At 46.7% G+C, this 27,344-nt stretch overlaps 3 protein-coding genes and 1 long non-coding RNA gene across 5 annotated transcripts in view; 1 reads left to right on the forward strand and 3 right to left on the reverse strand.

Annotated features, from left to right (window-relative positions):
* The window catches only part of LOC310837499 (uncharacterized protein), a 152,836-nt gene that overhangs the window by 79,606 nt on the left and 45,886 nt on the right, over positions 1-27,344 (reverse strand). The gene's annotated exons all lie outside the window — the stretch shown is intronic.
* The window catches only part of LOC310838314, a 113,285-nt gene that overhangs the window by 22,625 nt on the left and 63,316 nt on the right, over positions 1-27,344 (forward strand). The window lies entirely within an intron of this gene.
* On the reverse strand, positions 967-15,834 carry LOC310837660 (uncharacterized protein). Of its 2 annotated transcripts, none has more exons than XM_083724608.1 (2): positions 15,763-15,834; positions 967-2,452 (listed from the first exon to the last, which is right to left on the reverse strand). In XM_083724608.1, the coding sequence occupies exons 1-2, from the start codon at positions 15,786-15,788 to the stop codon at positions 1,078-1,080; spliced, it is 1,401 nt and encodes a 466-aa protein (XP_083580734.1). In that variant the 5' UTR covers positions 15,789-15,834; the 3' UTR covers positions 967-1,077. The 2 variants fall into 2 exon arrangements, with proteins under 2 accessions (XP_083580734.1, XP_083580733.1); XM_083724607.1 differs by lacking the exon at positions 15,763-15,834 and adding an exon at positions 8,416-9,054 and having other exon boundaries at positions 967-2,441.
* LOC310837424 (uncharacterized protein) lies at positions 11,928-20,640 on the reverse strand. The gene is made up of 2 exons (XM_083724005.1): positions 20,517-20,640; positions 11,928-15,553 (listed from the first exon to the last, which is right to left on the reverse strand). The coding sequence occupies exon 2, from the start codon at positions 15,400-15,402 to the stop codon at positions 13,399-13,401; it is 2,004 nt and encodes a 667-aa protein (XP_083580131.1). The 5' UTR covers positions 15,403-15,553; positions 20,517-20,640; the 3' UTR covers positions 11,928-13,398.

Raw genomic sequence — 27,344 nt, forward strand, 5'->3', positions numbered from 1 at the left:
ATCAGGTTAGCCATATTGATTTGTATGCTGTTATGAGTTATTTGTGGTGTAAGTGGCCATTATTGTCTTGGAAGATGTTTACTAAGGCCAGTTCTGGGGTGGTTTCTAATACTTGTTGGGTTATTTTACTTATTTCTTGTATGGCTATTGTCTAGAATAGTTGGATTTTGGGCACTCCCACCACACGTGGAGGTATGTGCCTGTGGAGGTAAACCCTCTCCAGCATTTTGGTGAGGTTCCTGGGATTTTTGAGTCGTATTTTGTATATTGCAGATACCATCCCTTTACCGTTTCCCTTTGTTGTTAGGAGGAGGTTTTCAACGGTTGTCAGGGGCCTAGTTGCTGCTGATTTTACTACTGGATTGTAATTGGTGTTGTGTTAACCAGGGCATTTGGGTGTCTTCTAGTTTGTCTTGTGTTTCTTGTGTTGACAAAGGTTTGTTATTTTTGTAGAAGTCTATTAGGCAATATAAGCCTTTGGTTTGCCAGGTTTTTATCTGGAGGTTTTGTGCTGCATGATGGAATAATGGGTGGTACGCCAGGGGGATTAGTGGGGTTGGGGTTGGGGATAGTTTGCCTATTACTGTTTTGGAAAAGGCCTTGGAAGGGAGCAGGCCCTGCAGTCCTCCCCACAGCCGATGGTCCGAGGCCTCACCGCAGCAGGAGTCCCTTTATAGCTGGGAGAGAGGGCCTGGGCCACGCCCCCTGGGCCAGTTGGAAAAGACCCTGGAAGGGAGCAGGCCCTGCAGTCCTCCCCACAGCCGATGGTCTGTGCATGTAACATTATATACATATAAAGTAATAGAAGCACTTCCTGCACACTCCTTCCATTTAAATCACTTCTGCTTTTTCAGTTTGTTGGTAGATTGTTGGGTTTCAACTCTTAAAGCTTCTCCTCCTTGTGAGACCATTGATGTTTTGTAAGAACATCAGGACTGAAGCGCTATCTACACTCCATATACATAAGTGGTTTTCCCTTTTTGAGTTTGCTGGTGTTTGCTAAGGTTTCCACTTCTATTGAAGCTCTTTCCACACTCCATACATTTATTTGTTTCTCCCCGAGTGAGTCTGTTGATGTCATCTAAGGGGTCCACTCTGACTGAAGCTCTTTCCACACTCCATGCATTTAAATGGTTTCTCTCCTGTGTGAGTCCGTTGATGAATTCTAAGGTGTTCACTTCGCCTGAAGCTCTTTCCACACTCCATGCATTTAAATGGTTTCTCTCCTGTGTGAGTCCGTTGATGAATTCTAAGGTTTCCACTAGTAGTAAAGCTCTTTCCACACTCCATGCATTTAAATGGTTTCTCCCCCGTGTGAATCCGTTGATGAATTCTAAGGTTTTCACTAGTAGTGAAGCTCTTTCCACACTCCATACATTTAAATGGTTTCTCCCCTGTGTGAGTCCGTTGATGAATTCTAAGGCTTCTGCTAGTAGTGAAGCTCTTTCCACACTCCATGCAATTAAATGGTTTCTCGCCTGTGTGAGTCCGTAGATGAATTCTAAGGTTTCCACTAGTAGTGAAGCTCCTTCCACACTCCATGCATTTAAATGGTTTCTCCCCAGTGTGAGTTTGATGATGTGCATTCAGGTTTCCACTCTGACTGAAGCTCTTTCCACACTCCATGCATTTAAATGGTTTCTCTCCTGTGTGCCTCCGTTGATGAATTCTAAGTTTTCCACTCTCAGTGAATCTCTTTCCACATTCCATGCATTGAAATGGTTTCTCCCCTGTGTGAGTTTGATGATGTGCATTCAGGCATCCACTCTCAGTGAATCTCTTTCCACATTCCATGCACTGAAATGGTTTCTCCCCTGTGTGACTCCGTTGATGAATTCTAAGGCTTCCGCTAGTAAAGAAGCTCTTTCCACATTCCATGCATTTAAATGGTTTCTCCCCCGTGTGACTCCGTTGATGAACTCTAAGGTCTCCACTCTGACTGAAGCTCTTTCCACACTCCATACATTTAAATGGTTTCTCCCCTGTGTGAGTCCGTTGATGAACTCTAAGGTGTCCACTCTGACTGAAGCTCTTTCCACACTCCATGCATTTAAATGGTTTCTCCCCTGTATGAGTCCGTTGATGAATTCTAAGTGTTCCACTCTCAGTGAAGCTCTTTCCACACTCCATGCAATTAAATGGTTTCTCCCCTGTATGAGTCCGTTGATGAATTCTAAGTGTTCCACTCTCAGTGAAGCTCTTTCCACACTCCATGCAATTAAATGGTTTCTCCCCTGTGTCACTCCATTGGTGTTTTCTAAGGTTTCCACTGTCAGTGAAGCTCCTTCCACACTCCATACTTTCAAATTGTTTATGTTCTCTGTTTTCACACTCCATGTATTTAAATGGTTTCTTCGTTATTCCCATTTCACATGGCCCACCAGAATTCTGATTGCCTTCTCCATTGTCTTCTTTCGATGGGGTGGGGTAGGGAGAAAATCCTATTTGTTTTCTAGGAAGAGAACAAAGGAATATTACACACATCAATTAGCACCTGCTCTTATTTTAACGTCTTGTACAATCTCTCCTGTCTTCCACATGTTCCAAATTTTTAGGCAAATGAAATAATGTAAAATAATGGTCCTGCATCATCAGCCTTTTATAACCCTTAATTATTGTTAATGAAGCAGCATTATCTTAGAATACGGTTGAACTGTGGGGTTTACGTTTTATAAAAAGTGGTTTCTCACAGGAAAGGGAGCAGCTGTATGTTCCATGAACCTGGCCAAGATTCGTCAGGGTCCTAAGTTCATCATGAAGTTCTTCATCTTCTGCACAATAATCTGTTGGGTGTAGTGAAGGAAGGATGGGAGTCTTATCTGGTGGGACACACTTTCCCCTTCTTCCCCCTCCTCTGAAAATGCGGAATGGGGGAGGCGGGTCACATTGACACACCAACAATATTCCAATATCGAAAAATGATATTCGTGTTGCAACATCACCAAAATGTGCCTATACATGTGTGAGTAGAACAGTTGCGACTGTGCTGCCCGCCAGTTTAGCCGTTGGCATTTGATGAGAGAACCAACTAAAAAATTATGTGAAATGTAAAAGTGTTCCAACACTTTTTTACGTCATTTAGTTAAGATTTAAAAATACCAAAGGTAAGTTTTTCCACTCAGTAATCAGGATTACACGTGATTTTCAAATAAATTCAGTGGTTTTATTAACAATTGTTAGTTTTTTGAAAATGTCTGTTGGGGCACTTTGATACACTAAGACATGGGACGCATTGATATGTATATAAGTGCCCCGCTTAGTGTACAATAATCTCAAAACAAGTGTCATATCTAAGGAAAAAACCAGGATCGTGTATGTTTGCTTCCGCATTGCAAGTGTTGATTTCAAGGATGTTGTTTTGCGGTTGCCAAAACCAAATTTCCCAAAGGGCACATCTTGAACATCATCTCTTGATACTTTTTCTATTGACTTATGTGGATATAATGTGTAATAGAAGCTAAATGTTAAGTAATTATCTTATTTTTATAAGCATTTTGTTTCAATTACTATTTTTTGACCACCTAATGTGAGTTCCTATACTTTAAAAGTTTTTCCAAACTTCCGGCCCATGGGCCTTAGGTTGCCTATGCCTGGGATAGAGGGTTAAATCAGGGCTGGCCAAATGGGACTCAGCTCCGTCCCCTCCTTGCATCTGCTGCCTGAGGGGGCTGCCTCAGTTTCCCTCATGGTGGAGCAGGCCCTGAGAACAGCCTTCCCGCTGCCTTCCAAATACAGTCATACCTCAGGTTACAGACGCTTCGAGTTGTGTTTTCGGGTTGCACACTGCACAGAATCCAGAAGTACCAGAACAGGTTAATTCTGGGTTTTGGCACTCGCGCATGTGCAGAACCGCTAAATCACGCTTTGCGCATGTGCAGAAGCACTGAATTGCAACCCGCACATGCACAGACACGGCACTGCGGGTTGTGAATGTGCCTCCCGCACAGATCACGTTCGCAACCTGAGCGTCCACTGCACAGGAAACATGACACAGAAGACCTTGGAGTCTCACCGTGGAAAACAACAACAACAATTGGTTATACGTCACTTTGGGCTGCCCTGGGCGGTGGCGTAGGGTGTCCCCGTTACAACAGCCCTGCAAAATAGACCGAAGTTGCTGCGCGCTTTTGGGACTTGGAAGAGTAACTTACGGCAACCCTAAAGGGCAGTCCAGTGTCGAAATTACGGGGGCCTCTTTTAAATAGGGGCTGGTGTTTGAACTTGGGCTTTGCTAATGTTACGGAATTGGCGGGGGGGGGGCACTTGTGTGAGAGCAGGTTTCTTTGGCCGTCTCCCCCTTCCTTGCTTGCCCCTTCTGCTTTCCCATGGCAAGTCCAGCCAAATTCGGCTATGGCAGATGGTGCATATCTCCGCCTTCAGACTGAGGGAGCCAGGCAGCTTTCCGGATCATGTGCCCAACTTTTCATGAGCTGATATTAAATCCCAAAAGAACTACAGCTGCTTGTTACAAAGGGTGGGGGCCGATTCCGGTAGGTTTTATGATATTAACTCTTTCCAAGCTCATTTCTGATGCTGAGAAGCAGGTGCACCCTTTCCTAGACCTTCCTGATGACATTCTCCGTCCGACGCACAGTATTTACACAGAAACACGGATCAAACATGAAAAACCCTTTACATAACTCCCTTTCTAAAATACACTGACACTATCTTATAACATATCCCCGCTATAACACACAAGTTCTAATTAAATCCTAATATTTACTATACCTAAACATTGAGCACCACAGACCTATAATAAATAATAATAATAATAATAATAATATTAATAATAATAATAATAATATAATTTATTATTTATATCCTGCCCATCTGGCTGCGTTTCCCCAATCACTCTGGGTGGCTCCCAATCAAGTGTTAAAAACAATAGAGCATTAAATATTAACAACTTCCCTAAACAGGGCTGCCTTCAGATGTCTTTTAAAAGTAAGATAGCTGCTTATTTCCTTGACATCTGATGGGAGGGCATTCCACAGGGCAAGCGCCACTACCCAGAAGGCCCTCTGTCTGGTCCCCTGTAACCTCACTTCTCGCAGGGAGGGAACCGCCAGAAGGCCCTTGGAGCTGGACCTCAGTGTCCGGGCAGAACGATGGGGGTGGAGATGCTCCTTCAGGTATACAGGACTGAGGCACTTTAGGGCTTGAAAGGTCAACACCAACACTTTGAATTGTGCTCAGAAACGTACTCAAATATTCCTCTGCGGTAAAGGAGGCAAATGGAAGCCTTCCCATTGTCTTTGTGTGCTTACAAATACTGCCTTAAGGAGGGATGAACAGGGTGGGCCTGTGACCTGGATTCAGGAACTAAAGTATTTGCCATCACAAAAGAATGCCCAGGCTGCCCAGGTAATGCAATTAGTGACCATTAACAGGTATCCTTGGGGACAGGTTTTCTGCTGTAGACCGCCTCTTGTGATGTATTCCTGCTGTAGACAGTCTCCTTCTGTATGATATTTGGGGGGGTGGTCTTGGGTGGGCAATTTCAAAAGACTATATAAGGCCTTGCACACCTCCCTCCTGGTTGCGGTGAGGGGGGGGGGACACTGTTGCAAAAAAGATCAGGCTTACTAGCCGCTTTGCTTCTCCATATACTCTGGTTGGCCTCTGTTATTTTCTCCTACCTACCGTATTTTTCGCTCTATAAGCACACCTGATCATAAGGGACACCTAGTTTCTAGAGGGGGAATTCAAGAAAAAAAATATTATTTAAAGGGAGCGCTGAGCAGAGCTCCCTGGTGCCCTGCGGAGGCTTTGCGCCACTAAGGCAGAAGCGAAAACAGCTAGAGGGAGCACTGCGCAGCACTCTCTCTCGCTGTTCTGGCTTGTGGGGTAGCCTGCGAAGCCTCCGCAGGGCAGCAACAAGCCTTCATCCTGGGATTCCCCCGCCAGCCCTGACAGTATTCCCCACCTCCCGCAAAAGCCCACAGGAGCTGCACACCCTTTAAGGAGCGCACGGCTCCTGCGGGCTTTTTTACGAGGTGGGAGAAGGGACTTTTTAAAGGGCGCGTGGCTTCTGCGGGAGGTGGGGTAATTCTGTAAGATTATTTGGGGAAGTTTTTCTAATGAGAAGATATTGTCACAGATGCTTGTTTTTGCCATTCTCAAAAGTGTGAATTTCTGTATCTGCAGAGATAACATGCCTTTTCTTCACAGGAAGAATGTTATAAAATAAATATACAGAGTTGAGGGAAAACCTTAATCCCATTGTTTCTTTGCAGATTTATATACACAGAATCAACCCCTTAAATTCTAAGTTCCAAGAGGTTCAATGAACAGATGGTTTGCAGTGGAAGAGATCTGCACAAGTAGCTAAGTGTGAAGCAGTAAAAATGAAAGTGCAACCTTGTGAGCAGAATACTCCATACATCTTGGGGTCTTTGTGTAATAATTGTGCAAGTCAGACTTGAGGCAAGCGCTGAAGGCTCTTCAGGGCTGGCAACCTCTTCCCAATCCCACTGGGTTCCAACAACCGCACTAACACTTAACTCTACAGAATAGGCACCTGGATGCAGAAGCCAATCCAAAGGGGTGGCTGGTAGTGGAGGTGGTGAAATGCATAAGTTCTGAGTTTTTCATGTGCGCTAAAACCCAGCCTGTTTGGTTGTTGTTTTTTATTAAAAAAATATTTTTACCAACATGCTATAATATTATTGTTTTAGTTAAATAGTTTAAGTTGTTATTAAGGAAATGATTATATTTCTCCTTCCAACAATTACAGGAGAACTGTTGTCCAAATATAGACAGTTAACCTATTAAACCTCAGAATGATTTCATAATAATCTGTCTATGTATTTCTAATAGTGTAACCAAATCAGAAATTTTTGATTTAAATGGAATCATACTGACTAGTGATTTATCGTAAATTGTGATTGAAATCAATTTGATTTATATCAAATCCACCCTGATTGCAATCTACCACAATGTCTGAAATAAGGCTGGAACTATACAGAGGCGAACAGGACAATGTCCTGGCAGCTGCTACTACTTAGGGGTCTGAAACGGATAAATGAAAATATTATCAATCATCACACACTCAGTTTCATCAGCAGGGAAGCCAAGATGCATCCTAGCAGGACTTTTGGGTTTAGGCTAGGCTACCAAATGGTGGAATTCAGGACAATCCAAAGTAGGGAGATGAGTCCTAGTGAATACAGATAACTTGGTAGTGTCATCAGGGAAGGGAGGAGAAGGGGGGTCAGGGGTGCTGGAAGGGGAGGGGTCTCTGTCGAGGCTCCTCCCCTTCCTTTAACCCTTCCATGGACTCCCTCTCTCCGTTTCCCCACCCAAAAGGCACCCAGCCAGGTGCCCCATGACCCCAGGGATTCCTGGGGACAAACTGGTAAAATCAGCAATGGTACACTGGGTCAGAAATATAGGTCATGATTAGAGCTGGGTGATATATTGGTATAGTGCCCAAGACTGCCTTGAAGTTTACATCGTGATAAGTGTTTCCTAATACTGAGCTGGCAATATATTACGAATCACACTGTGTGCAAGGGCTAGGCAACACCTGCTTTTCAACATTGCGATAACTTACCAGCTAAACGCTGTAATGTTAGTAGCAGCTAAACCTCACAATATCACCTGCTAAATATTGCAGGGCTATTCGCAGATAAAGAGCGTAATGTTATCATTACCAAAACTCACAATATCACTTGTGGTTTATTACCAGCTAAACCTCCAATATCACCTGCTAAACGTTGCCATGTTATCAGCAGCTAAACATTTAAATCAGCCACAAGGTCTGAAATAGGGATGGAACTGTACAGAGGAGAGCAGCAAAATGTCCTTGCAATTGCTACTACTTAGGGGACTAAAATGGATAAATGACAATATTATCAATCATCATCTCAGTGGGACTTTTGGGTTTGGGCTTGGCTAGCAAATGGTGGTATTCAGGACAATCCTGTATGGCAATGATGATCTGGGACTGCCAGCAGGGAGACTGGGGAATAAGATGTGATGGAAGGGGAGGGGTCTCTGTCGAGGCTCCTCCCCCTTCCATGGGCTCCCTCTCTCCCTTTCCCCAGCCAGGCGCCCCACGACCCCAGGGATTCCTGCCAGGGGGAAGCCGGGAGAATGGGGGGCCTCAGCCCCCACCCCCAGCCCTGCTTGGGGTCCTCCTTCTCCTTCCCGCCAAGGCGTCCGGGGGGGGGCGGGCAGGGCAGCTGAGCATCTCTCGGCCCCCCAGGAAAGAGAAAGGGGAGTCTGGCGGTGCTGCTGCTGCCCAGGAGATCTTGCCAGGTGTAGATCCCTGCAGGTGTTGGGTCCCCCCTTCCCACCTGGATCGGGGCCTGGATCGGGGCCCCTGTCGACGGGCCCCAGGGAGGGCGCTTTTCTGGGGGGGGGTCTCTTCGTCCTCCTCCCCCTATTTCCCTCCCTTCTCTCCCTCTTTACCTCTTGGTCCTCCGCCTCCCTGGCTCCAGATTAGTCCGCTTTCCTTGTCCGCAATAGAAAGGGCGGGGGGGGGTCCTCCACTGACGCCCCTCCTCCCCTTTCCTGGAAACTTCCGGCGCATTTCGCAGCGACACTTCCGGTTCCTTTTGGGATTCGCTGGCCCCTAGAGCTACATCCACAGAGCAGCCCCTCCCTGTGTCCGGATGGGAAGCGGACGGGACGGCGCTGCCTCTGGGGGCTCCATGGGGACATGACCCCCCTCCTTCCTCCTCCCCACAGCAGGGGGTCGAGATGGCTGCGGGGGGGGGATCGTATTTGGGGGTGACCTGGGTTTGCGGGGAGAGAAGGACGTGATTTTAAATCTGCAAACAGGGAGGCTGGGAGGGAAGAGGATGAATGAGAAGTAGGGAAGGCTGCCCCTCCCCCTGTGGGTCAGAAGAGTGGGGGAGGGGCGGACCCAGGGAAGCCAGGGGGGGTCACTCCCCTCCCCCGCCCAGATTTGCCTCGCAAGGTCCTCTGTGAAGCCCAGAGATGGAGCCAGCCCCTGGGGGTGGGAAGAGACATGGGGCTGCCTGAGAGAGAAGGGGCGCTTCCTTTCCTCTCCCCCCTCCTCCCCACAGGCTCTCCTGCGCCCAGAGACCCCCTTGGCCCGGCTGCCCCCTCGCCAGGCAGGGAGAGGGTGGGGTCCCCTTCCGCCATGAGAGGAACGCAAAGGGGTTGTGAGGGGGGGGAGAGAAACCCCTTCTGCTCCCCTCACAAGAGGGCCTCTGTGTGTCTCTGAGGGACAAGAGAGGAGGCGCCCCTCCCCCCGCTGCTTCTTTCCCTCAGCGACTCTGAGGGCAACGACTTTTCCCAACTTCCCGCCCTTCGAAATCTGAATCTGAGCCTCGCCTCAATTTCAGGCGCCAAGGAGGCAGATTCCCCGGGGTCCCTGATTTATTAGTGTATTTCTTCTTATTCGCCCTGATTTCTGCTCATATATCTTGCTTTTGGAGCTTCTCTCTGCTTCTTTAGAAAGATGACTGTATAAAAAAACCCTCACCACTGCCTGAATCCCATACAGTATGTAAAAGTCTGATTTCTTCCCATTTGCTGTGTATAATTCTTCCTCCAGGACTGTTCTTCCTTCCTGGCAATGTCACTTCCAAACTAATAATTCTTCCCTCACTGTCCTTAAATAGCTGCTTGGGGTCTAGTTTGGGGCCTGCATAAAGAACCTCCTCTCTCTTCTCGTTTTAGCTGTAGGTACAAATTCACGGCCAAAGGACCCAGAGTGGTTTGCAACCAGGGTGGTTTCCAAATGCTGCCCTTTTTGATACATTTCCATTTATTCTTTTGTTTGGGGACTGGCCAGATTGAAACACCCCCCCCCCATTCAAAAGAAAGACTAGCAAAATATTTCAAAGGCAGAATTTCCAAAAGATGGCACTTTGTTCTGAATTTAAGACAAGTCAGTCGAAAAATCATGGGCTTTTTTGGCGTTTATTTGGGGCCTTGTCTAAAAAAGAAAAAGTTCTACAATTTTGGAGTTGTCCTGGTTTTTACTTTTTGAAATATGGCAACCCTAATTATTCTGGTCTCTGCTTGAACTGAAACTCTCCCTTTTAGAGCTCAGTCAGTAGAGCATGAGACTCTGAATCTATGGGTCGGGGCTTTGAGCCCCACTTTGGGTAAAATATTCCTGCATTGCAGGGGGCTGGGCTAGATGACCCTCGTGGTCCCTTCCAACTCTGCAATTCTAGGATTCTACCATGTGTAGACGAAAGATTGCCTTCTTGTGGGCAGTGGAGGAATGATGTAATGTTGGTTGGTGGGAACTGTTCTTGAGTGTTGCCTTGTCACACACATGCAACACCACAACAGTCCTGTGAAAGGAAGGGTGTGTGTGCATTTCTGCAGGCTGATGTCCATCCATCCAGCTGCCCAGGCCCCAGCACCTCCCCCTAAGAGTGAAGGGTCCCAGTCTGGAAATCCCCCCTTCCTGCTGGAGATGAGGCAGTGAGGGATTTCAGACAGACAGAGGCGTCCTTGCTCTGGAATTCCCTTGCCAGCAGGGAGACTTCAAAAGCCCCCCCCCATGCTTCCCCCTTCCCTCATTTAGTATGGAGACTTTTCATCTTGTGGTTGGGTCATTTTAAATCCAGTTTTTTTCTCTCTCCCTGCAATTTTAATACTGTTGTTGGTTTCCTTGTTTAAATTATTCTGTTTACTAGTGATATTTAACATAGCGTTTGTGAATGCAAAGCAATTGTGGCTCTTGGGTAGAAATCTGTGATCTAGACATGGCCTAGTCAATCACACCTTGTTTCAACATCCATCTAACACAAGGAAAAGAAAATCCCCCCATCATTTAGCCCGGACACTGAAGTCCACTTCCGAGGGTCTTCTGGCAGTTCCCTGATAATTACAGGGAACCAGGCGGAGGGCCTTCTTGGTAGTGCCGCCCTCCCTGTGGAACACACGCCCCCATAATAATTAATAATTATTATCATCATCATCAGATGTCAAAGAGAGAAAGTAACTTTTGGAAGACCTCTGAAGCCCTTCAGGGAAGTTCTTAATGTTTGACATTTTACATGTTCCTTTGTCATAGAACCAAGCTGGCACCATCCATTGGTTCTGGCAGGGTTCTAGTTAATGGTCAACAAGATTAAACAGATGCACATTGGGCTGATGAGGAGGAGGTGAGGGACCAGGAGTGAGACCTTGGGGTCATGTTAGGTAACTCTGGGAAATTGTTGACCCTGTGTGCACTGGCTCAGGAAACTGCAAATCTCACACTGGGGATGTTTAGGGAACCGATTGAAAATACACCTGCTACTCTCCTAATGGTTGTAGTGCAGATCTTGGTGCATGGCTAGCTGGCTAGCCCCAGGTGGGTCTGTTATTCTAAAGCAGCAATGCTGCAGCAAGCAAAGGCTCTAGCAGCCGAGTCTGCTGCTTGTGGCTGGAAAGCCAAACAGGAAGTATGTGACTGTTGCCATGAAAACGAAGGGGCAGTCCATTCTCCTTATTGAGCACAGGATGTGAGCTCAGTGTGTGTCATATGACCTGTACAGGATGTACATGGGTGGAGTTTGGAGTTTCTCTCTGTTTGTTGAAGAGAGCAGACATCTTTGACTGTATGACTGCTAAAGACAGGAATAAAAGAATGTAGTTACATTTCTGTCTGTGTCTGATTCCCCTCCCTGGGGATATGCAGGGAGGAGGAGAAGGAGGAGAAGCAGTTGGTGTGTTTTTCTCACAGCCTGAGAAAAATCGCCGGAACGGACCTCGTGTGTTTTTTCCTGCCGGGAGTCGCCGGAGGGAGGTCTAAGGAATTCAGCCGGTGCCTGAACAGATAGGCACATACCTCTGACCGGGCCAGAATTCCAACAGGGTCATCTCCTTTCAGCCGTCCCACTGCGAAGACCCATCAGCCTCTGCTCCGATGTAAATCAGCGACCCAGGCTTCGAAGCCACGGCACACTATATCAGCAGAGTGAACTGCGGACACAGAATAGGCGTGAGGCTTGTGGAAGCATACTACAACTACGGATTTATTAATCATAAATCAGGACAAAGAAACATTCTGTCTCTCTCTTTGTATTCTCAGAGAGACAGAGACACGTACCAATCTCATGGCTGCTCCTTAAGGATGAATGGAAATTATTTATGGAGATCTATGGTGTGAACAAATTTGGAGTACTGTGCACAGTTCAGTATCTGGGACCTTTCAGTTTGGAGAGAAGACGAGGAAGGACGGACATGTCAGATAGAATGGAGAAAGAGGATAGAGAACCCCCCCCCCCCAATAAAAATAGAACTCATGGAATCCAGTGAAGCAGGAATGGTGGAAGATTTAGGAGAGCGAAAAGAAGGGTCTCCCCCCCCCCTTCTCTGCATCCAGCCAGTCCATGATGGCAACAGCAACAATAAGATAATTACATCAATAGTATGCATTGTGCTCTGCTGGCAGGAGGACTCCCTCGGATCATGTCCAGTTGCAAAAGTGCAAGGAGGCTTTCCACCCTCAGGGCCCAGAGGGGGATCGTGCCTTGGGGCAGCTGGTGGAATTGGAGGAAGCTGACCCTTAACTGACCCTGGGTTTGGGAACTACCTGAACCTCCTTCCACATTATACTCATCCATATTGTTTCTCGCCTGCGTCATTTTGGGGATAGCATTCTACACACACTTGTATCACCATGTGCCCCCCTCCCAACATTGCTCTGAGATGCTCTGGTATGGCCCCTTCCTCCCTGTGCCCCCTTCCCTCCTCATGCAAGACGTGCAGCTGGGAACAGAGCCTTTCCTGGTTATGCCAGGGAATGCCCCTTTTATTTCTCCTGCCACCAAATATATCTATACACATTATATCTGACATAATGCATCTATAAATCAAAAGAATAGATCAGGGTTTCAAGATTACCTTTGGCATATAAGTAGGTGCTTTCAATCTTTCTGTGTCTTCATGGTTCCACTATTGCAATTATAACAATGCGAGTTATGCTGCTGTTCCTCTAATATTAGTCTAACTCTGCTTCCAAAGCAACACCACCAGTCTCAGCTCCACTTTGAGCAACTCTCCATTCCCAGATACAAAGATTTCCAACTCCCTCCACCAAACGCCAAAACCAGCTCACTCTCAGTCCATCCTCATTCAGAAGCAACACTACAGATTCACATTAAATATTATATTATGCTTACTATTGTGAAATTTTACCTTCATTACTTTAAATAAACGTCTAGACCATGTTACAAACAACAGAAGCTCACATACGCTGCATGCAATTCAGACTGATTTCTTGTTACTGATGTGAAAGAAAGTGTCGACTCGGAGAGAAATAGGTTCTACACTCTATAAACCATATCTCTTCTTTGAGTTAATTCATGGCATGTAGGTGTTACTGCTCTTAGAGCTCTTACCCCTCAGAGTCTTTTGATTGTTTATAATACTTCCACTACAATGGAACCTCTGTCCACTTCCATGGGACTTATATTGTTACTCCCCTGTATGAGTTTGTTGATGTTTTGTAAGAACTCCACTTGTACTGAAGCTCCTTCCACACTCCAAGCATTGAAATGGTTTCTCCGTTCTGTGAGTCCATTGATGGTATCTAAGGTGTCCACTCTGACTAAAGCTCTTTCCACACTCCATACATTTAAATGGTTTCTCCCCCGTGTGAATCAGATGATGGTTTCTAAGGTGTCCACTCTCAGTGAAGCTCTTTCCACACTCCATGCATTTAAATGGTTTCTCCCCCGTGTGAATAAGATGATGGTTTGTAAGGTGGCCACTCCGACTGAAGCTCTTTCCACACTCCATGCATTTAAATGGTTTCTCTCCCGTGTGAATATGATGATGGTTTGTAAGGAGTCCACTCCGACTGAAGCTCTTTCCACACTCCATGCATTGAAATGGTTTCTCACCTGTATGAGTCCGTTGATGAATTCTAAGTGTTCCACTATCAGTGAAGCTCTTTCCACACTCCATGCATTTAAATGGTTTTTCACCTGTATGAGTCCGTTGATGAATTCTAAGTGTTCCACTATCAGTGAAGCTCTTCCCACACTCCATGCAGTTAAATGGTTTCTCCCCTGTATGGGTCCGTTGATGTTTTCTTAGTGTTCCACTGTTAATGAAGCTCTTACCACAGTCCATGCATTTAAATGGTTTCTCCCCCGTGTGAGTCCGTTGATGAATTCTAAGGGTTCCATTGTGACGGAAGCTCTTTCCACATTCCATGCATTTAAATGGTTTCTCCCCTGTGTGTGTCCGCTGATGAATTCTAAGTTTTCCATTGTCACTGAAACTTTTTCCACATTCCATGCATTTAAATGGTTTCTCCCCCATGTGTGTCCGTCGATGTTTTCTTAATGTTCCACTATCAATGAAGTTCTTTCCACACTCCATGCATTTAAATGGTTTCTCCCCCGTGTGAGTCCGTTGATGTCTTCTAAATTTTGCACTGTCACTGAAGCTCTTTCCACATTCCATGCATTTAAATGGTTTCTCCCCCGTGTGAGTGCGTTGATGAATTCTAAGGTTTCCAATATCAATGAAGTTCTTTCCACATTCCATGCATTTAAATGGTTTCTCTCCAGTGTGAGTGCGTTGATGAATTATAAGTTTTCCACTTCCAGTGAAGCTCTTTCCACATTCCATGCATTTAAATGGTTTCTCCCCAGTGTGAATCCATTGATGAATTCTAAGTTTTCCACTCTCAGTGAAGCTCTTCCCACACTCCATGCATTTAAATGGTTTCTCCTCCTTGTGAACCCATTGATGTCTTCTTAGCGTTCCACTATAAGTGAAGCTGATTCCGCACTCCATACATTTAAATGGTTTCTCACCTGTGTGAGTCCGCTGATGTTTTCTTAGTGTTCCACTGTCAATGTAGCTCCTTCCGCACTCCATACATTTAAATGGTTTCTCCCCCTTGTGAGTCCATTGATGACTTCTAAGTACTTGATTAGAAGTGAAGTCCTTTCCACACTCCATACATTTAAATGGTTTCCCCCCCACGTGAGTCCGTTGATGACTTCTGAGTACTCGATTATCAGTGAAGCTTTTTCCGCACTCCATACATTTAAAAGGTTTTCCCCCTGTGTGAGTCCGTTTATGTTTTCTTAGTGCTCCCTTATAAGTGAAGCTCTTCCCACACTCCTCACATTTAAATGGTTTCCCCCCCGTGTGAATTCGATGATGGATTCGAAGTGTTCCTCTATCGATGAAGCTCTTTCCACACTCCATGCATTTAAATGGTTTCTCTCCAGTGTGAGTCCATTGATGTCTTCTTAGTGTTCCATTTTCAGTAAAACTCTTCCCGCACTCCATACATTTAAATGGTTTCTCCCCCGTGTGAGTCCGTTGATGACTTCTAAGTACTTGATTAGAAGTGAAGCCCTTTCCACACTCCATGCATTTAAATGGTTTCTCCCCTGTGTGAGTCCGTTGATGTTTTCTTAGTGTTCCACTGCTACTGAAGCTCTTCCCACACTCCATACTTTCAAATTATTTCTCCTCTCTCTTTTCACACTCCATACATTTAAATGGTTTCTTTGTTAATCCTATTGGACATCGCCCACCAGAATTCTGACTGCCTTCTCCATTTTCTTCTTAAACGGGGGGTGGGGGAGAAAATCCTATTTATTTTCTGGGAAGAGAACAAAGGAATATTACACACATGAATTACAACCTCCACTTATTTTAACATCTTGTACATTCTCTCCTGTCCTCCATATGTTCCAAATTTTTAGGAAATGCAAATGAAATAATGTCAAATAATAGTAATGCATCATCAACATTTCATAACCCTTAATTATAGTTAATGAAGCAGCATTATCTCTGAATGCGGTTTCTCACAGGAAAGGGAGCTGTTCTATGTCCATGAACCTGGCCAATATTCATCAGGGTCCTAAGTTCACCATTTTGTTCCAATAAAGAGATATTAGGACAGAAGAAACGTTTGGGACTGATTTACTGCTCTTTCGACACACAACCGCTGTGCAACTTTGCTAATTGCTAATTGCTTTACGACCTGCAGAGGCTCGCAGGGGGAAGCGTGCTGGACGCCGAACAATAAAGCAATAAAACTATCCAAGAGGTTATGGCTGGTCAACGCAAAGCGTGTGAGAAAGTGCTTTGAAGCTTTATTTGCTGAACGTCAGTTTGATCGACTGCCAAGACTTCAAAGGGCAGACCGGAGGAGGCTGACGGAGCAAGGGAGCTGCGATGCCAGGTCTTTCCAGAACACCCAGTTGACAGAAATGAGTGAGTACTGCAAACGCCACAGAAGGGAGAAGGGAGGCATGGCACAGCCCCAGGGACATAGCTTTGAGTTTAAACTGCCATGTCAGAAACTTAATAGCCAAAATTGGCTACAGTGGAGTTTTCAAATGGAACTCTTGCTGGTGGGGGAGCAGCTCTGGGATGTAGTCCAGCCCCCACAGTATGCAGCTGGGAAAGCAGAGGCTGAAAAGGCTGCAGAGCAAAGTGACTTGGAGAAGCATGTGCTTGCTTTTTTGGCAGAAAATGTGGATGCTCATCTAGTGCCAGTTGTCCTGGGTGCAAGAAAGCCAGAGGCCGCTTGGCAAGCACTCCGAAAGGCTTGTGGAGCTGGGGTGGGAAGCAAGGGCCGAGATGTGGCTGCATCCGAAATGGAGAGGCAAGATGGCGCTGGCCACATTCTTGAGAGCCGACACACAGCTGGGAGGAGCTGGGAGCCCCCACAGGGGGGCGAAGGGACTGTTGCTGTTAATGCTGCTGGTGCTTTTGCTGAGCCTGGGAGCTGTATGGATGCTGCAACGTGTCTGTGTGAGGAGCCTGGAGAGAGGCCAAGTGTTGGGAGCCCTTTACCCACCAGAGGGGGTGCAGGAAAACGTTCTGGGGGCCCCGTGAGTAGTGGGGAGGCAGTGAGCAGTGAAAGCTCAGAGACGCCTCTTTCTCCAAAAGCTGCCAAGAGTTGTTTACGCCAAGGGCTGAAGTCAAGCCGTGCGAAGCTGAATGCTACTGGAGGCTTCAAGGCTGGCCACCTGCAGCAAGTAGAGATAAGAGCTGTGGATTTGTATGAGAACGCCGGGAGCAGTCCGGTCTCCAAGGCAACTGAGAGAGTTGCATCTACGGAAGCTGTGAAGGTCGTGGGCAAGTCTTCCTGCCGGGGGGGGGTCTGTTGTCGTGACAACCAGGGAGGACATCTGCAGAGGCCCCAAGGCTGAGTTCAGTGCTCTTTCAGAGGTATGCAGAGAAGTAGAGTTCTATGCTTGCTTAGTGCAGGAACTCTGCGAAATGGATTGTCTGCCAATACATGTTTTCAAAGACAATCAACCATGCCTGCATTTGGCAGAGACAGGTCAGTTCAAGGCTAGGACTAAACACCTAGACATTCGCTTTCAGAATGTGTGCCAGAGTGTTCAGGAGGGATTAGTTGTGCTGAAGTACTGTCCCTCTCCCAAGAACCTAGCTGATGGGTTCACGAAGCCACTCTCCTTCCAAAGACATGGGGAGTTTTGCGAAGGTCTGGGTTTGGGACGACCAAGGGTCGATTCTCCCCTCAGGCGCGAGACAAGAGGGGGTGTTGGGTGTAGTGAAGGGTTAACCTTCTGTGTCTTGAGCCTGAGAGGAGGAGACAACAAGGGAAGTAAGCCAGGACGTGACGAAAGCAGCTTGGAATGCTGTGTACTGAGTGGAAATCGAAAGCTTTCTGTTACGACACTGCAAGCAGAGAGAGAAGGTGCAGCTTATCATGGATGGCTATTGGAGATTGTAAATATGCTATTTTGTTCCAATAAAGAGATATTAGGACAGAAGAAACATTTGGGACTGATTTACTGCTCTTTCAACACACGACCGCTGTGCAACTTCGCTAATCGCTAATTGCTTTACGACCTGCAGAGGCTCGCAGGGGAAGTGTGGCTGGGCACCGAACAATAAAGCAATAAAACTATCGAACATAATCCTCCACCCCTTGGGCCACATTTTGTCCCCTTCGACCTCTAGATCTTTATTAATCACCTGCACAGTCCCTTTGGCCTAAGGACTTCCATATTGACCATTTTTGGAGACCCATATATAAGTCTAGTGACAAGGCTTGGTGCTCAGTTGGAGAATGTTCTTGGGGTTGGACCTCCATCTCTTAGCTTTGCATTATGGAATGGAGAGAGCTGGAGATGCAGAAGGAAAGCAGCTAGAGCCTGACTGCTGGGAAGGCCAGATTGAGACACCCACCCCTATTATGATTTATAATAATTATATGCCACCAGGTCTCGCACCTGCCTCCTGACACTGGCTTATCTTAGCGGAGATTCCCTGTCCAAGCATCTCTCACTTTTCTTCCTCCTTTGCCCAAGGGCTTCTGGATATTCTAGCTCTGCTACAACTGGGAATTATTTATTAAATTGTTATACCTCTCTTCATTTGAAGATCACAAGATATGTGTGACACTGAAAAAGGTATTAAAGGTGAATAACACTGATTTTGGGAAAGAAAAGAAAGAAGATGAAACCAGCGGTGTGTCCACCTGAATAGAAGAAACCAATCTTCAAATCAGTTTCATATTCCCTGGCTGTATTTTTCAGCCACGATTGTGACTCGGAATCTTAGCCACACTTTTTTTCTAGAATATCAACTGGATCTCTTTGGAATAGGAGCCAAGCATCCCTGGGATTTCATCCAGACATTCCTTTAGTGTGGGCAGCAGCAGCAGCAGCGGAGAAAGGAAGGAAGCAACTTTGGGGACAAACCATTTCCTTCTGAAGGTCTTCCCCAGCGGCCAGCAGGGTTGATAAACTGCTCAGTGGGGACACCTTGGCTTTATAGTGTTAGGGTCTGGATACCAATCACAATCCCTCAGAAATGTCTCAAGAACCCTTAAGATCCAGTTTCACCAACTCCCAAGTAGCACCGAGCCCTGGAGGAACCTTCTATACTGAGTTGAGGCACCTCTGGCCCTCCAGATGTGGTTGGACTCAAAGTACCACCTGCCCAAGCAAGGATGGCCCATGGCCAGGGAGGATGGGAGTCTTATCTGGGGGGACACACTTTCCCCTTCTTGCCCCTCCACTGAAAACGCTGAATATCTGTATTTCGTTTCCTCCTTCCTCCGTGATCTCCAACATCTTCCTGATGAAGTCCAACCAACTGTACACATTCCCAAATCATCCTGCACCACTGACTTCCCAAGGCTGCTGCATTGTGTCTAGGACACTGGCAATGGGACAGCACCTTCCACTGGATGAGAGGATAGAGGGTTAAATCAGGGCTAGCCAAATGGGACTCAGCTCTGTCCCCTCCTTGCCCCTCCCTGGGTCTCCTGCCTGAGGGGGCTGCCTCAGTTTCCCTCGTGGTGGAGCAGGTCCTGAGAACAGCCTTCTCTCTGCCCCCAAAATACAGGAAACACGACAAAGAAGGCCTTGGAGTGTCACCGGGGAACATAACAACAACAACAACAACAACAGGTTGTAAGTCACTTTGGGCTGCCCTGGGCAAGAGAAAGAGACTAATAGGTTTAATAAAAATAAAGGGGGGGAACACAGGAACCGACCCATTTACATAGCAATCTTCCCAATCTCTTAAATTCCACAGATTTAAGAGATCTGATATAGTGGGAATAATGGAAACCAGGTGAGAAGGAGTTGGGCCCAGGTGTGTCTGGGGGGGGGGGAGCCCTTTAGATGCTTCTCCACAGAAACACAGGCATGTGGGAGAGACTGGAGTTGCCCAGAGAGAAGCCTCAAAGGGGGGGGGAATAATAAAGGGGGCTTCCTCTTTCCCCCCATGGTTGGACTCGCTCTAACAGCCCCCAGCGCCCCCTGCAGATCCTGATCTGGGACCTGAGGCAGGGCAAGGACTGAGCTTCAGGGGAGGAGAGGGTGGCTGGATCGGGGCTCCTGCTCAGGGATCTCTCCCTGGTCTAGTCCTGGCAGATTCCTGGGCAGGAGGGAGAAGTCAAGGCAGGCGGCCCCCCAGGCCCTCTCTCTTTCTCCAAGATGGCTTCGATCCCTCCGAAGGGATGCTTCCTTCCTCCCTCCGCCCCCCCCCCGGGGTCCCCTTTGCCCAGAGGCCCCCCTGGCCGGCTCAGCCTTCCTGCCAAATCTCTCCCCATCCCAGGAGGGAGACGGGGGGGGGGTCTCCATCCAGGCCTCTCTCGCCCCCATTAACCCTTCCATGGACTCCCCACTCTCCTCCCAAAGGGGACCCACCAAGCCTAGGATCGCGGCCCCCCAGGGATTCCTTCCAGGGGGTTCAAGTCCCAGCCCTGGGGGGGGGGCGCCTCCCATTTCTATTGCCTCAAAGGCGCCCAAGGGGGGGGGGCAGGGGAGTTGAGCATCTCTTGACAGCTGAGCATCTCCTTGCGCTGCAAAGGAGCTCTTGCAATGCAAACCCTGTCGGTGCTCCCTCTGCAGGAAGCCCCCCCCCCGCATCCCCCCCGCCGCATTTCCCATAGTAAAAGGCAGGAAGGCTGATCTCGGGGGGGGGGGCGTGCAATGCAATCCCTGCGAAAGGAGGGGCCCCGATCTTCAGCCGGATTGCATGCATCGGGGCCTCTGTTGTTGTTGGGGGGGGTCTCTGCCCCCTTCCCCTCCCCGCCCTTCGCCCCCTTCCCCGCCCTACAGCTCTACCTCTTTGTCCTCTCTGTCCCTCCACTTCCATCGCTCGCTCTGCTATTCCGATTTCCTTTCTCTGGGGGTCTCTAAGGAGGCGCCCCCTCGGGGGGAGGGGCTCCTTTCCCCTCCCCTCCGGCTCGGCAATTTCCGACGCTTTTCGGCTTCCTTTCCGAATGCGTCTGCCCATAGAGCTATGAAGAAGAGCCGCCCCCCCGAAGGAGGGTGGGAGCAGGTGAGGCCGGAACGGAGGGGGCCAAATTGGGCAAGCTTCAGGCACCGGAGTTTTTCCCGGGGGGGGGGGCGCCTCCTTCCCTGCCGGTAGCTGAAACCAGCTCCTTCTTCCGCATGCATAGGAGCGGAGCCCCCCCGATGTGCTTCCCTCCGGCCAAAGCTGCAGAACCCCCCAGTCTACTGTTGTACAGGGGCGCCCTCAGCAAGGGAGGGGGCAGGTATAAAGTTGAAATTATTATCATTATCATTATCATTATCATTATCATCATTATTATGCCAACTGGACAACTTACAGTGCACATAAAAACATCAAACATTTAAAGCCTCCTGATACAGGGCTGCCTTCAGACGTCTTCTAAAAGTTGTGTAATTCTTTATCTACTTCTGTAACTTTGCTTCTCACAGTGAGGGAACCACCATCAGACGCTCGGAGGCGACTCAGTGTCCCGGCTGAATGATGGGAGTGGAGACACTCCTTCAGGTTTAGGTCTTTGAAGGTCAGCACAAACACTTCGAATTGTGCTTGGAAATGCCAGTGAAGATCCTTTAGGACCAGTGTTATATGGTCCCGGCAGCCGCCCCTTGTCTCCAGTTTAGCTGCCCCAGTCTGGATTAATTGTAGCTTCTGGGTCACCTTCAAAGGTAGCCCCACGGAGAGCACATTGCAGTAGTCCAAGCAGGAGATGACCAGAGCATGCACCACTCTGGACAGACAGTCTGCGGGCAGGGAGGGTCTTAGCCTGCGTACCAGGTGGAGTTGGTAACAGCTGGGTGTGATTATGGAGGAATCTCCCCCCCCCCCAGGGGGGTTAACAGACATAAAGGAGTGGGCAGAGAGGGTCCCAGCCGACATACCAGGTGGAGCTGGTAGACAATGTCAGGAGCCCAGGCTGCCGTCTTGATAACACAGCATGCAAGTCATAATTAGCTAGAAGATTTATTGCAAAACAAACAATCTGTCTCAGACGCTCTATCGGAGCTTCCATTTCTTTTGATTCAGTTGACCCTTCTGAGGAGTGTTTCCTGGTTCTGCAGAATATCCTGAACCTATGACCCTTATGTTTCTGGGTTTCTTTCCTATCTAATATCTTTCCCATTCATCTACTCCTTGATGGACAGCTGTGAGTCAAGACTGACTCCCAGGCTGCACACCTGGTCCTTCAGGGGCACAGTTAGCCCATTGAGGACCAGGGAATCCTCCACACCAGCCTGCCCGCTGTCCCCCAAAAACAGTACTTCTGTCGTGTCAGGATTCCACCATTAGCCACTATCCAACCCCAACCACCATCGGACACTCACACAGGACCTTCACCACCTTCATTGGTTCCGATTTAAAGGAGAGGCAGAGCTGGGTATCTACATACTGATGAACACCCAGCCCCAATCCCCCCCCCAATGATTTATCCCAGCCGCTTCATATAGATCAGGGGTGGCCAACTCCCGAGACACTGTGATCTACTTTCAGAATTAAAATCTGGCAATGATCTACCCCCCTTATTTGGGTTCAGGTCAAAGTTGTTGAGGAGGAAAGCCCCGTTTTTATACAAATACTTTCTTGGGAGGGAAGTTTGGTTTTGGGGGGTCAGGGTTAAAGGCAAGGGTCAAAGGGGAAAAGTCACTCACAATTATATCACTTTGATGAAAACAGCCACAAAGAGAAAGCTCCTTCTTCCCTTCCACTGATCAGACAACAATGGAGGGGGGGCGAGGGGGGGCAGGAGTCAGTTTCAAGGACGCCGAGGAAAAGGAGCCAGAGATCGACCCACGATCTACCAAAACCTCGTTGGGATCTATCAGTAGATCGCAATCGACCCGTTGGACATCCCTGAGATAGATGTTCTCCTTGAGGGAACCAGCAAAAACCCTTGGCGGAGGACCTCAGCCTTGCGGGTGGAGACACTTCTTCCGGTCCACAGGGCCAAGGCCGTTTAGGATTTAAAGATCAGCACCAACACTTTGAATTGTCCTCAGAAACATTTTGGAGGTGTAATGAGACTGAGGGATCGTTCTGTCATATGTGGGGGATCTGTAAGAGGGTAAAAGCGTATTGGGAAATAATTCATAATGAATTGAAAAAAAATGTTTAAATGTACTTTTCAAAAAAACTACAACAGAGACGGACATTCCCAGGTGTTGGAAAAACCTATTGAAATATACTTGGAGTTGTGTAGTGATTTCATGTTCTTTATTGCAGCTCGTAAACAGTGAATGAGTCCCCCCCCCCCCAAAAAAACCCTAAGGCTTTGTATACATTATTTACACAATGGGCCATGCCTGATTGGCTGATTCACTTCCTCCCGGGGCATGATTGGGCTGCTCCTGCAGGCGAATCAGGTTGTTGTATTCCGGGATCCTACCTGCCTATTGTTCTAGGATCCAAGGTCAGTACATAACAGCTATTTATGTATGCCACTGCTAATACTACTATGTTTTGTTAGCCCAAAAATGGAAAATGAGCTAAGTCGCAATTAAAGAAGAATGGCAACTTAAACTGATGGAATATGCGCAGCTTGTGGACCTAAGAAATAGAATAAGAGAACAAGAAGAACATACAGTGGTACCTCGGGTTACATACGCTTCAGGTTACATACGCTTCAGGTTACAGACTCCGCTAACCCAGAAATAGTGCTTCAGGTTAAGAACTTTGCTTCAGGATAAGAACAGAAATCGGGCTCTGGCGGCGTGGTGGCAGCAGGAGGCCCCATTAGCTAAAGTGGTGCTTCAGGTTAAGAACAGTTTCAGGTTAAGAACGGACCTCCAGAACGAATTAAGAACCCGAGGTACCACTGTACGTTTAAAGAAGTTTGGGAAATGTTTATTGAATATATGGAGGGAAATTGTGTTTATTTGAAAATGTGGGCAGCATTAAGATAACTTCTTTTTAAAAAAATATTTTTTGTTTATTGAAAGAATTTTAGCATTGTCAAACATTCAAATTACATATTATAATTTCAGTTACCACCCCTACCCCCGCGACTTCCCCCAACTTCTTTTCCTGGATTATAACATATTTATTTCTTCTGCTTATACTTTTATATACCTTATATACTAAAACTATAGTTGTATCATTTATCTGGTCTTAACATTTTTACTTCATATTTATATTTTCTATTTATGTTTGTCCATTGTAAGTGTATTACTTAAATCCTGCGAGTTCATTTCAATGCATTGTTTCTGTATGTACATTGTAAAAGGTTCCCAATCTTTTAAAAAGTCATTATTATCTTTATATTTGAGCCTCTCAGTTAACTTTGCCATTTCAGAGTATTCCATCAACTTTTCTTGCCATTGTTCTTTTGTTGGTATTTCATCGCTTTTCCATGTTTGTGCTAGTAGAATTCTGGCCGCTATTGTCGCATAAATAAATAAGTTTGGGCTCAGTCAAACTCATGTTTGTAGCTTCGAGAACACTAGATTCCTTTTTATCTCATTCCAACATTTTTCATAATTGTCTTTGTAAATATTGATATTTCTGCTTGTAAGACAAATTCCTAAATATTTAACTTTTTGTGGGTTTCTATTTCTGTAAATTGAGAAATGATTTTTTGCCTACTTCTTCTAAATTTTTAACTAATAATCTGGTTTTACTTTTCTTTAGTTTGAATACTGCTACTTGCCCAAACTCCTGAATTTTTTTTATAACTTTTGGAAGAGACTTTTTAGGCTCTTCTACCGTAATTACAAGATCGCCTGCATAGCCTTTCAATTTATATGATTCCTTTAATATTTTCATCTGCCCTGATATTTCTCGCTAGGACTTCTAATACCAATATAAATAATAAAGGTGATAACGGAAGCATTAATATAACTTCAACATTGTAAATAAGTTTTGATGATGCAATAATGGACTACTGAATGGTTTAGTTCATGTAAAATATGCATTGTGCAAAGTGAACCAGGGAAAGAGAGGAAGGGAAGTGTGGCGATTACGTTTGATGGTCTATTGATCCCGGTGCTACCACTGTGATTGCTTCCCCGCTGCTGCCACCAACCCATTTCTCTCAGGTACACACTGAGTCCAGACAGTTGTTAACATTAAATCAAATAAGCAAGTTTATTCTATAAGCATTAACAAGGTTATGGTTTCAGATAAATTTTATTGTCAGTTTCTTAATCTTAGTTGCTTTACTGACCTTTACCTTCCTAATAACTTCTAAGTGATTATTCCCAACTGTCTTTCTCACTCCTCCTAACTGTTTCTCTCACCCTCTCACATCAAAACTTGACCAACCCACAGACTTATCCTCCCTCTCTCTTCTCTAACACCTGACTGACTCCTCAACAACTCTAACTCTAACTCCTCCCCTTGGGTTCCCACTTGCCAATCACTTCACACTCATTTAACCCTTTCCTTATGACCCACCTAGGAGGGCAAACGCCACAGGAAATCATTGATATTTTAAGGTTGTGGAATATTATTGTTACGGCTAAAATCTGGGTGCGAGGCTGCTCTGCCACCCAGCTCATCGGACTAAGTCCATGGGTCCCTGCGGAGGAAAATGAGCTCAGCCGGAGACAGGAGCAAACTGCAGAAGATCCAAGTTTATTGGCCAACAGGTTCAAGACGAGGTTGAACAGTGAGAAAGGGGTGACATGAGTTTTTGAAACTCCCTCCATGTCCCAGAATACAGTGCAAAACACGTCATGAATACATTAAAGAGAGGTTTGGTTACACAGATTACATCATGAATATATTAAAGGGAGGTTGGGTTACACAGATTAACATATGGAGGAGGGAGGGGGAATATGCAGAGCTGGAGATATGCACAGATAAACACTTCCTGGGGATGAGAAAACAATAGTCCCAAATATGCAGAGTCTGTCACCTGACATTGTCTGGAGGAAAGGCTGATTAGAGCAATTTGAAAGAAAGGATTTGGGTCTTGACACCTTGCTTGAGGGATTATGCTGGACAGGGGAGGTGTGATGGAGTCCTAGAGTAATTGAGCAAACTGGCACGCTGATTTTCTATGAATTTTATAGATTTTAGTCCCTTTTGACATTGACAATTGGAAATAAATTGATATATTGTAGCGAAGAAGAAGGTGAAGAAGACATGCCCCCCCCTTTCCGTAACAATTATAAAATGTAAAGCAGATATATTTGTGTGTGTGTGTGTGTGTGCGCACGTGTGTGCGCACACGCTCAGAAACATACTGGGAGCAAGTGAAGATCCTTTAGGTATGTGTTGTTTAGTCGTGTCCGCCTCTTTGTGACCCCCCTGGACCAGAGCACGCCAGGCCCTCCTGTCTTCCACTGCCTCCCGCAGTTTGGTCAAACTCATGCTGGTCGCTTTGAGAACACTGTCTGCTATGTACTGAAGTTCTCACCCTGGGCCAGCAGGGGGATACTGTAGTTATGCAAATAAGGGATCGAAAGTGACGTTCAGTGATTGGATAGTTTTAGAAAGTTGTTACAGTAACATTGTACTGGAGCTCTATATAAGCAGGCTGATTGAACCCTTCAGTTCAGTTCTGTCCTGGCCTGTGAATAAACAAGAGCTGTTTGAAGAATCGCTGTGTCGTCTGATATGTTCACCCACAACTTAACACTGTCCAATCATCTCGTCCCATTCTCTTTGTGCCCTCCATCTTTCCCAACATCAGGGTCTTTTCCAGGGAATCTTCTCTTCTCATGAGGTGGCCAAAGTATTGGAGCCTCAGCTTCACGATCTGTCCTTCCAGTGAGCACTCAGGGCTGATTTCCTTCAGAATGGTGAGGTTTGATCTTCTTGCAGTCCATGGGACTCTCAAGAGTCTCCTCCAGCACCATAATTCAAAAGCATCAATTCTTCGGCGATCAGCCTTCTTGACAGTCCAGCTCTTACTTCCATACATCACTACAGGGAAACCATGGCTTTAACTATATGGACCTTTGTCGGCTCCTTTCGGTATACTAGGCCTAATTAGCTCTCCTTGGCATGCAGAGAAGCCTCTTGGCAGCCACATCACATACCTCCATCAATCACTCTCTGGCAGGGCTCCCGGACAAACAGCTCCCACAGCGAACAGCCCACAGCATCTGGGCCCAGGACCGATAATGGAACACTCTTGCAGGTCCCTACGGCCTCCTCCGGCACTGGAACAGCTACGCAGCATTCCCAGAAAGGGGTCCTTGTGTTCTGGGACTCACAGCTGCTCTCTAGTGAGCGCCCGGTATAGCAGAGTAAAAGCAGCGCAGACGGAGTTGAGGAGGTACCTGGGCATACCTACTTTATTTCTACTAATTACAGATTAAAAACATAACAAATACATATGAGAGGAGCAGCCCTCATACAGACATCCTGTCTTGTCACAAGACAGAGCAGAAAGAAAAAGTACAATAGTACCAGAGATGGAATTCACACAGACTGGCTTCCTTTCTCACGGAACAGAAAGGAAACAAGAATCAGATGGTCCTTGCAATGGGAGGAGTGAAATGCTAACACTTACCAGGAATGTATAGTTTATTCTGAGACAGGCTGAACTGTATAGTAGTGAAAAGCTCACACGAGCCTGCAACCAGCTATCTGCTGTGCATGTAAAATGGGAACGTAACTCTGCAAGTTAGGAAGGATATTAATAAACAATATAGCCTCTCCTGCCACCCAGAACATTCCCACACGTAAGCTAA

Source organism: Podarcis gaigeae (assembly GCF_964106915.1).
Source record: "Podarcis gaigeae genome assembly, chromosome: 2".
NCBI lineage: Eukaryota > Metazoa > Chordata > Lepidosauria > Squamata > Lacertidae > Podarcis > Podarcis gaigeae.

Excerpts from the sequence above, each read along its gene's own strand:
- LOC310837424 (XM_083724005.1), bottom strand. The coding sequence starts at position 15,402 with ATGGAGTGTGGGAAGAGCTTCAGTAGCAGTGGAACACTAAGAAAACAT.
- LOC310837660 (XM_083724607.1), bottom strand. The coding sequence starts at position 8,536 with ATGCGCCGGAAGTTTCCAGGAAAGGGGAGGAGGGGCGTCAGTGGAGGA. Across the intron at positions 2,442-8,415 it reads GGGAGGCGGAGGACCAAGAG|GATTTTCTCCCTACCCCACC; the intron begins GTAAAGAGGGAG and ends GAAAACAAATAG.